The sequence below is a fragment of the Balearica regulorum genome, chromosome 11 (genome assembly GCF_011004875.1).
Source record: "Balearica regulorum gibbericeps isolate bBalReg1 chromosome 11, bBalReg1.pri, whole genome shotgun sequence".
Lineage (NCBI taxonomy): Eukaryota > Metazoa > Chordata > Aves > Gruiformes > Gruidae > Balearica > Balearica regulorum.
In genome coordinates this window covers 674,916-683,309 of record NC_046194.1, presented here as the reverse complement: position 1 = coordinate 683,309, position 8,394 = coordinate 674,916, and the positions used below count along the sequence as shown (strand labels likewise).

The 8,394-nt window shown below is 54.8% G+C and overlaps 1 protein-coding gene across 2 annotated transcripts in view; it reads right to left on the bottom strand.

Moving 5' to 3' along the window:
* Nucleotides 1-1,321: 1,321 nt before the first annotated feature.
* AR (androgen receptor) overlaps nt 1,322-8,394 on the bottom strand; it is a 61,323-nt gene continuing 54,250 nt past the window's right edge. For both annotated transcript variants that reach the window (XM_075762977.1, XM_075762976.1), the window contains one exon: nt 1,322-7,860. In XM_075762977.1, coding sequence (XP_075619092.1) covers nt 7,705-7,860 — 156 coding nt within the window. In that variant the 3' untranslated portion in view covers nt 1,322-7,704. The remainder of the gene's footprint in view (nt 7,861-8,394) is intronic.

Genomic DNA, 8,394 nt, shown 5'->3' with positions numbered 1-8,394 from the left:
AAAAAAAAGCAAAAGCAAGATTGATTCCTCCCTCGGCTTCTGCCGTTAGAGCCCGTCCTGCAGCAGACGGGCTCCCCACTGCTTCACCGGGAGAGCGGCCGTGCCCCGGGCAGCCCCGCTCGCTGACGGAGGCCGTCAGAAAAGGTCCCACTGCATTTGTTATCGCAGAGGTCCAGCAAGGGCACCGGCAGCCTGCCTGGGACGGGGCGATTTGCCAACTGGGCCAGGAGGGTTAGGGCCAGGACTCCACGGAAAAATGTACCTGGCAGCGCGGAGTGGAGCTCTGCAGCCCTCTCAGACCTCCCAGCACGTCCTCCTCCCCGCTGAAAAGTGTTGCTTTTTCTAAATGGGATGGTTACTGTGATATCGAGTGGGTTTCTGCTCCAGAGCAAGGCCATTGCCAAGGACAGAGCGCTTGGCCCGAGCAGTTCTGCCTTGGCTCTGGAGGCCGGGCTGCGCTGTTAGAAACGCTCGGGGCTATCAGCGATTCCCAGGTCGTGCGTAGATCACAGCGGACATCACGGTGGACGGATGCACGACGTGCCGCAGAAATGGCGGGAGCCTAAGAGAGCAAAGTGAAGTTGCGCTTTCGGCCAGCCCCAGCCCCCCGCTCAGGCTCACCTCCCCGCAGCTCTCGCACACGCAAGCGCTGTGTACGCCACACCAGGCTGGAGCCCATAAGAGGACCGAGGTGTAAGACCGTAGCCACATGAGGGACTGGGTCCGTCACCCCGGGGCGTGTTGGAGCGGCGGCTCCTGCGTGTCCCAGGGGACGGTGGTGGCCACATAAAAGTTTGAGGGGGGACACCGGGGCCAACGTGTTGCCAGGTATCCGAGGCGGCACCGCAGCCCGTGAATGGTGACGGATTTTTCAATGATGTCGCTCACGGGTGAATTTTGAGAGCAACACATTCGTTTTTAAGGGTGGCTCCAACAGAGGGACGGGACCAGGGTCTCTGCAGACGACTAAACACGACACTACTGCACGTGGGCGAGGGTTTTGGCACTGCGAAGGACATCGTGCTTCCGGGTTGCGGGGTATCGGTACATGTACCGCTGCTGGGCAGTTATACACTAGACATTGGCAGCTATTTGTGGACTGATGAGGGTTTTTTTTTTTTTTTTTTCCAAGCTCTTTGGTTTGTCTCACAGTGAATAAAATCTTGACCCTGTGCAGTATTCACATCTGTGCCTTGAATTAATAAGCAGGCTGATAAGGAGTGCTTTTTATTACTTGGAGAGCGTAGGTCAATTTTATAAAGAAGTTCCAGCAGAATGGATTTACAACTGCTCATAAAGATACTGAAAACAACAACAAAAGGAGGAGGACACTGGCCTTTATTAGCTCCTTGCTTTGAGAAATACATTAATCAAACAAAATTCAATTTAAAAGACCCAAAGAGGCATATATGAAAGGATTAGTCAATTGATGTGTAAATGAATTAACAGTTCAGACATGTGATTAACAGCAAAATCTGACTGTGAAAAATAGCCTATGAATAACCCAACATACAGCCTTGTCCACTGAAAAATGACCCACTTTTACTCCTGGCGTCTTCAATAGCTAATATTCATCACACTGGATAACATTTTTCATGCACATAACTGAAACAAAAGCCAAATACACGCACAGAGCAGTGTTCCAACAAACGAGATTCTGCCTTTATTGCACTTAGAACAACAACAGATTTTAAGATTACAAAAAGAGCTGAACACCAAGCGCGAAGGTCTGCCCTGTGGCACAGCACAGGCCGAGGGCTCGCGTGGGACCCAAGCATGGACTAAACCAGTCAAAAAGTGAATATTTTCATTTCCCAACGTGGAATTGGTTTTGCCTTTATCCTGGATGCCAGACAGGCTCCTCTTTTTGGTTACGAGAAGAGACATCCTTCAGTCCCGCACGGTGACTCCTGAGTCACGCTCGTCTCCTGGGCGTCCTCCGTCGCATCTCACCGGCCACGGCAGTGGGTGTCACTGCTCCCCAGTCTCCATGACGTCGTAACACTGTAGGTCTCTATTTTCCTTAGTCAATGTATTCAGTTCCAATTAAACAAAAAAAAAAAAAAAAAAAAGAGCAGTGGCAACAATCCAACTAACGTCCTTCTCTCGAAGCAGAATTTGGCCTCAGATGCTATTAATTTGGGCAAACCACTGCCAGTTCTGAAAGGCGACTGAAAAAGACTACAGTGCTGCAACCGTAATACAGCTGCAGCCATAATAAAATGATACGTGTACGCGTCGACATCATTGCACATCTGGCAGAGGATACAGGTTCGCAACGCAGCAGCAAAGTCCCCCTGAGACAGGGCAAAGGCTTTTTCCGTGTCACGCGGGGGCAGCTGGAAGCTTAGCCCCCGCCTTGGAACCAGGCCGAGGGAAACAACCGCTTCGCTGTACCTGACGGTCTTTCTGCCCGGTCTGTAGGCTACTTGTTCTTTTTTTCTTTTGGTAATCCTGCAGAATTTGCTTCAGGACTTCACTCAGCTACGGTGTAAACGAGCAATTGCAGAGACATGATGTTGAGCTACCGTCATGAATATAGCTGTGGGCTGGGAGTCCTCCCCAGGCAAAAAGGCACCAGCAATGAGCTTTTTGGCTTATTACAAAGAAAATAAAATATATCAATATAGAGAACTCTTTTTATTACAGAGACATGTTAACAAATAAAAACAGCATTAAATTGCCACAGACCACAAAATACCCGGCACAGAGAGCAGCTTATTATAAATTCGCTGTGGTTTGACGTGTGGTGCAGATAGATAGTTACGCGTTGACTCACCAGTGCAGGTTCCCCTGCCATTTTAAAAGGGAATGAGCAAGAGTCCCCCCGCGCCACCTGGGAGCAGGTGAGGAGCGTAGGCGGGCGCGGGAGGGCTGCAGCCTGCCCCGCTCCCCTCCGGACCCCTGCCTCCCCCCCGAGCGGGCCGGGGCAGCCTCTCGCCGGCAGCGGGTTTCCGTCCCACCGCCGGTCCCCGCTGCCCCCCCGCCCCGCGTCTCGCGCGCCGCCGGTTTCCTACGCTGGCGTTTGGTAGCGGGCACCGGGACGTGGCGGTGCAGAGTGCGAGTCGGCCGGTCGTTAACGGTACAGGAAAAGATTTCTGTGCTCCGAAAAGTCTACTTTGAAACAGTTAGAAAACGGCTACCGCTTTGGAATTCCAGCATTCTGCCTGAAAGTGGAAGGACACTTTGTGCAGTCAAAGAGGGCAGAAACAAAGGACACTCCGTTGTCCCCCAAGTGCAAATACTATCCCTGTCTAACCAGAATCAGCTACAAGAAAGCTGGAGAAGCAGATGCTGACACCACACTATGCCAGTGTACGCTCCACTCACGCCGTGAAAGGATGGACGTTTGAAAACTGGGCAGTACCTAACCAGACAAAACTATTCAATTAGAAGTTTCCATTAATATTGGCACATGCCGATTCATCTCCTGAAGAACATTTAGTTGCAATCAGTGCAATCGGAAAATAAATTCTCTTAGAGCACTACATTAAATAGATATCTTTAGCAACGCAAAATGGGGCATGCCGTTTTTAATACATATATATATATATATGTGTCTAACATACATTATTGAAGCATCTAGGGAGAGAGATCAGTAAGTGGAGCGACAGCCACGCACAGCAGGGAGCTGCGGAGACGGCCGGCGTTGGCCCGTGACTCTGCCCGGGGGCACGGCCACCCCCCGTGACACCTCGGGTACAACCCAGCGTCCCCGCGGCCCGTGGCGACGACCCGCCGGCACCGCACAGGGCAGAGCCGCGAGCGTGAAACGGTGCACGGTGGTAAAGGCGGTCAGTGTCCCGCCGCCCCTCCGCAGCGCTGACCCACGTGGCATTCAGCGTGCGAGCACGGTGTGCGACGCTCACTGCTCTGGCTTAACTCAGTTCTTCCTGAAGCCAACACACGGGGCCTTTTGACTTCTAAGGGAACAGCGTTCAGACGCTGCCAGGCTCCAGAAACGTCCCCTCCGCTCTCCCAGCAGAGAGCCGCTGCCCTAGCTCCTCCTCTTGCTAAGCGAAGGTCCCCGCTGACCACGGCTGGGGCTGGCAGGAGCCTGTGGAGTGAAGGTGGGCGAAGGTGGGCGAAGGTCTGCGGTCGCTGGCCCAGGAACGCTGCCTGCCCGGGCATGGGACTGCACCGCGGCATCCGGCTCACTTCTTCTGGCACTGCACAGGCTCGAGGAACAGTCCCCCCTGCGCGAACGAAAGGCAACCTCATCTCGTACCCTTTATCTCACGACAGCCTTCCGTGCAGAAACGCTGCTCCCGGGCTGCCGCCAACATGTGTGTTCCTTGTCTTCCATCTGCTGCCGTCGGTGGGAGCTGACGGTCTGAGCCACGACCCAGACAAGCCAGCACAAGAGCCCACGCATCCCAGATAAACCAGAGCAGAGCCACTGAAACCGGAGGGGGACGTGGAAGTGGTTTGCTCCCCGGCTGCGACGCCAAGGGGGTCCCCTCTCCCGGGGCTCGACGTCCCGAGGGAAGCCTCAGGGACAGCTTCTACATGATTGTGAAGATGGTGAAAATCTCTTTGCTTTATTAAAGCAAAAGCAGACAAGAAAGCGCAGAAGAAAACACAAAGTACAAAGATCAATGGCAGGACCTGGACTTTGGTATTTCTTAATACTCTTTTTCCCTGGTTCCTGCAGCAGCCCATGAAAATAAACAAGGAAACGGTGTTAACTCTCCCCAGCAAATACACACACAGGTGCCAGCGATCCTGGTTCCCACATCCTCCAGTCATCTCTCTAATAATATCTTTTTTTTTTTTTTTTTTGAATAAAAAGTTCCAGAAGTTACTTGGATGCAGAAGAGCCAGAGGACACAACCCCTGCCCCGCTCGCGCACACGGGGGCTCTGGGTCCTTACGGATGGAGGCAGCCTGCCCGCTCCCCCGCCCCATCGCCCGGGGGTACTCCTGCTCCCTTCTTACAGCGGACCTGGTTGGAGAGGCATCACACATGTGAGCTGCACGCACCTGGCAGATGATGTATGGGCAGTATCCCCTTCTAAACCGCTTTTCATTCGCACTACGCTTCCACCAGCAAATCAGTGTATGCAAATCCCTGTGAAGTTTGATTTCTTCCCAGTCGCCCAGTAGAAAGGTACCCAGCAGGATACCTCCACCCTCATTAACTAACGAAAACTTTAGACGGAAGCTTGTGCAAAATACAAAGCTCTCCAAAGGAGTTATTCAGTTTGCTCATAAACATCCTCCCCTCGAGACAGAGATCGGGGCATTACCAACCCAGTTGTTCATTGTATTCGTCTGCCAACAGCCAGAAAATCTCCAAGAAGAGAGGAACGCACCAGCAGGATTTTTTTACCAGTTCATTTGCAAATATTAGATCATATCAACAATTAAAATGCTTGCAAGCCTCTAAAATAGGAAAAGCTATTGAGACCACCGTCCTGTTGGCTGGCATTCAGGAAGGTTATCTACAGATTCTGTTGCCACCTGCACGAAGGGACTTCAGGAGGAAGAGCACGATCAAAGCCATCTCTAGCAGGGGAGGAAAACTCATCACAAACAACCATAAAGAGAGATCCTCCCCTTCGAGAGTTTTGGGGTTTTTTCTTACCCATTCCCTTAAGGAAAATCCCATAGCACGATCGAAAAGTGTCAGGAAAACTGTTTGTTCTTACTGAGAGCGCAGACGAGCCGTGAGCGCGTTCGCCTGCAGAGCTGACGGTGACGCTCAGCTCGTGGCCGGGCCAAGCAGCGGAAGCCTTACCACCGTTCTCTGCACGACACGTACGTGGACATCAATTGGCCTAAACCTCGCTCCCTTCACTTTTAACGACATCTGACAAACACAAATAGCGGGTATTACGCAGGGGGAACGCAGCGGCGAAACCACCGCCTGCCAGCGAGCCGCGTCTGCCCGCGCAGGCATGGGGCCCCTTGCAGACGCCTGTCAGCAAAGCCCCGAGGGGCAACACTACCCTGGCCAGGGCCTGTACGCGCTGCGCTCGCCGACCCCCCCGGCCAGGTCTGACCAGGCGGTTTTGGAGGGCTCACGGCTGTGCGGGACGGGGTGGGGGGGCTGAAACACGGCGGGGCACGCAGGCTCGGTCACTTTGTGGGAAGCGGAGCCCACCAAATAAACAAATCTGAATAGAGGGTCGGGTGGGCCCGCGCTTCCTTCTCGACGGGACGTACGACGTGGAGCCAAGGCAGCGCGTGTGCCTGACAAACCCAGCCGGCGTCTCTCAGATCCTCCCGACTGCTGGGGGCCGCCAGCAGCTGCAGACCCACTGCTGCTTGCTGGCCGCGGGCCGGGCGCCCGTCACCCGGGGCACCATCATCCGTCCTCAGCGCGCAGGTGCAGCCCGTGCTGTGCCACCACCGTGCCACCACCGTGCCGCCACCGCGCCACCTGCAGCTGCTGGGGACAGCCGGTGCGCGTGGGACGCCGCACACAGGACCGTGCGCGTGGGACGGTGCGCGAGGGGCGGTGGCTCCCCGGGCTGCAATCAACCACCGCAATTAGCAGGAGGTGTGCGCAGCGCTCAGAAGGGCAGGAGGTCGGCAGTCGCCGCAGCCACCTCCCGAAGGACAGGATTAAGAGCCAGCGGCCCGTGGCCTCGCAGGGCCCGCAGATCCCAGCCCTGCTGCTTTGCTCCCGGGACGCTCGTCTGCTGGCATCGGAAGGAGTAGCTGGGACAAACGGAAAACGAGTAGCGTGGCTGGGGACCCGGGGGCTGCGGACACCCAGCGGGAGCAGAGCTGCGGGGTGCTGGGCAGGGGCCTGCGGGTGCCCACGGAAGAGGGCAGAGCGTGAGGTCCGAGGATGTCAGGCACTTGCGGAGGTGCGTACGGCTGTGTCAGAGGAGCAGCAGCTTTCGAGGACGGGAATGTGACTGCTGAGCGCCCAGGCGTCCGCGGGGCAGACCGAGATCCAGTTTGACTGGCCGCAGGAAAAACATCCCAGGTAGAAAACAGCAGCCGTCCGGCATCTCTGGGGATTTCCAAAGGTCACCTTTCCCTCCAGCCCTTTTGCTGACAAGGCTCCACCAGCTCGTCCGTGCTACTGCGCCGGCGGGGCTGCGGGGTCGCAGACGGCAGCGGCGTGCTGTCCGGACCAGATCCCACGACGACCGCATCGCAGCTTTCGGAGCCAGCAGCAGGTCCTGTAATTCATCAGGCTGCAAATTCATCTCGCCCCCCAACTCTTCTCTGTTTCTCTACTGTAATATTTTAGCTCATCTGCTTCCCAGCACCATAATGCAAATAAAAAGTCCCAAAGGAGCCCAGTAAAGTAACCCGCACCCAAACTTATAGGTTGAACCTGCTGCTTGTCTTGTTCTGTTTAAAAAATAAACCCCAACCCAACAGCTGCTGGCGTTTCTCCCAATCTCCGGTGGCTCTGGGCCGTAAGAGTCACTGTGGAAAACACACAAACAAGAGAGCAGAGACATGGTGCCACTGTCACCGTGCCACAGTCCCCTCCTGTCCCAGCACAGCGCGCCAGCCGAATCCAGGCAGAAACCGTGGTGGGCAGTTCAGTCCAGAGGTACCTCAGGAAAAATAGAAATCTCAGGAATCCCAGCAGGTAGTCGTTTGTTACTGTCCGTCTTCTTGGCACGCCGCCTCCGTAGAGGGGATTCCCCAAGGCACTGCAGTACAGTAGTGCAGAAATAACAGGCAGGAGATGGCTGAAATGGGCATGGCAGAACTGGGAGGTCCCTCCGAAGATCACTGTGCGTGGAAGTAGATAGGCTTGACTTTTCCAGACAGGATCTTGGGAACCTGCACAGAGATGATCTCGGCCATCATTTCGGGGTAGTCCACGCTCACCATATGTGCCTTAATTAAAAGGTCGAATGTAAACTGATGCAGATCCTTGGCAATCTGGGAAAGGAAGAAAGTTTGTTAAGCAAGACGCCCCTGGGCAGTGCCTTCTCTGGGAAGATACCGAGCAGACCTTGGCAGGCACAGCAGGGCCGGGCTGGACCTTGCTGCAGCGGGACCTGCTTTGCTCTCTGGCCACCGCTGCCCCGCTAACAGTTACCAGAGGGCAGGTACGCGCATCCCAAGGATGAGCGAGGGACCCACCCAGCCTGGGAGCACGGAGCGTGTGTTGCCATGGCCCTTCACGCTCAGGCATTACCGAGTCCCACAAAACCGGGGCTGTATAAAAAGGGCGCTTTCCTGCTCCTACAGAAACTCGGCTTACTGTGTGCAGATGCTGCTGACCTCACTCACTAAGAATTACTTTTTTGCTTGTAGACATGTAACTGTGTGGGCACGGAGCTGAGCCCCAGGGAAGAGGAAAGGTCTAGCTCACGTTTCACCGGTACAACTTTAAGTCACAAATAGAGAATTTGTTTTCACTGCTGTAATCAGAGAAGATTCATCGGGGTCACTGAGATTTTGAGTTGTTCT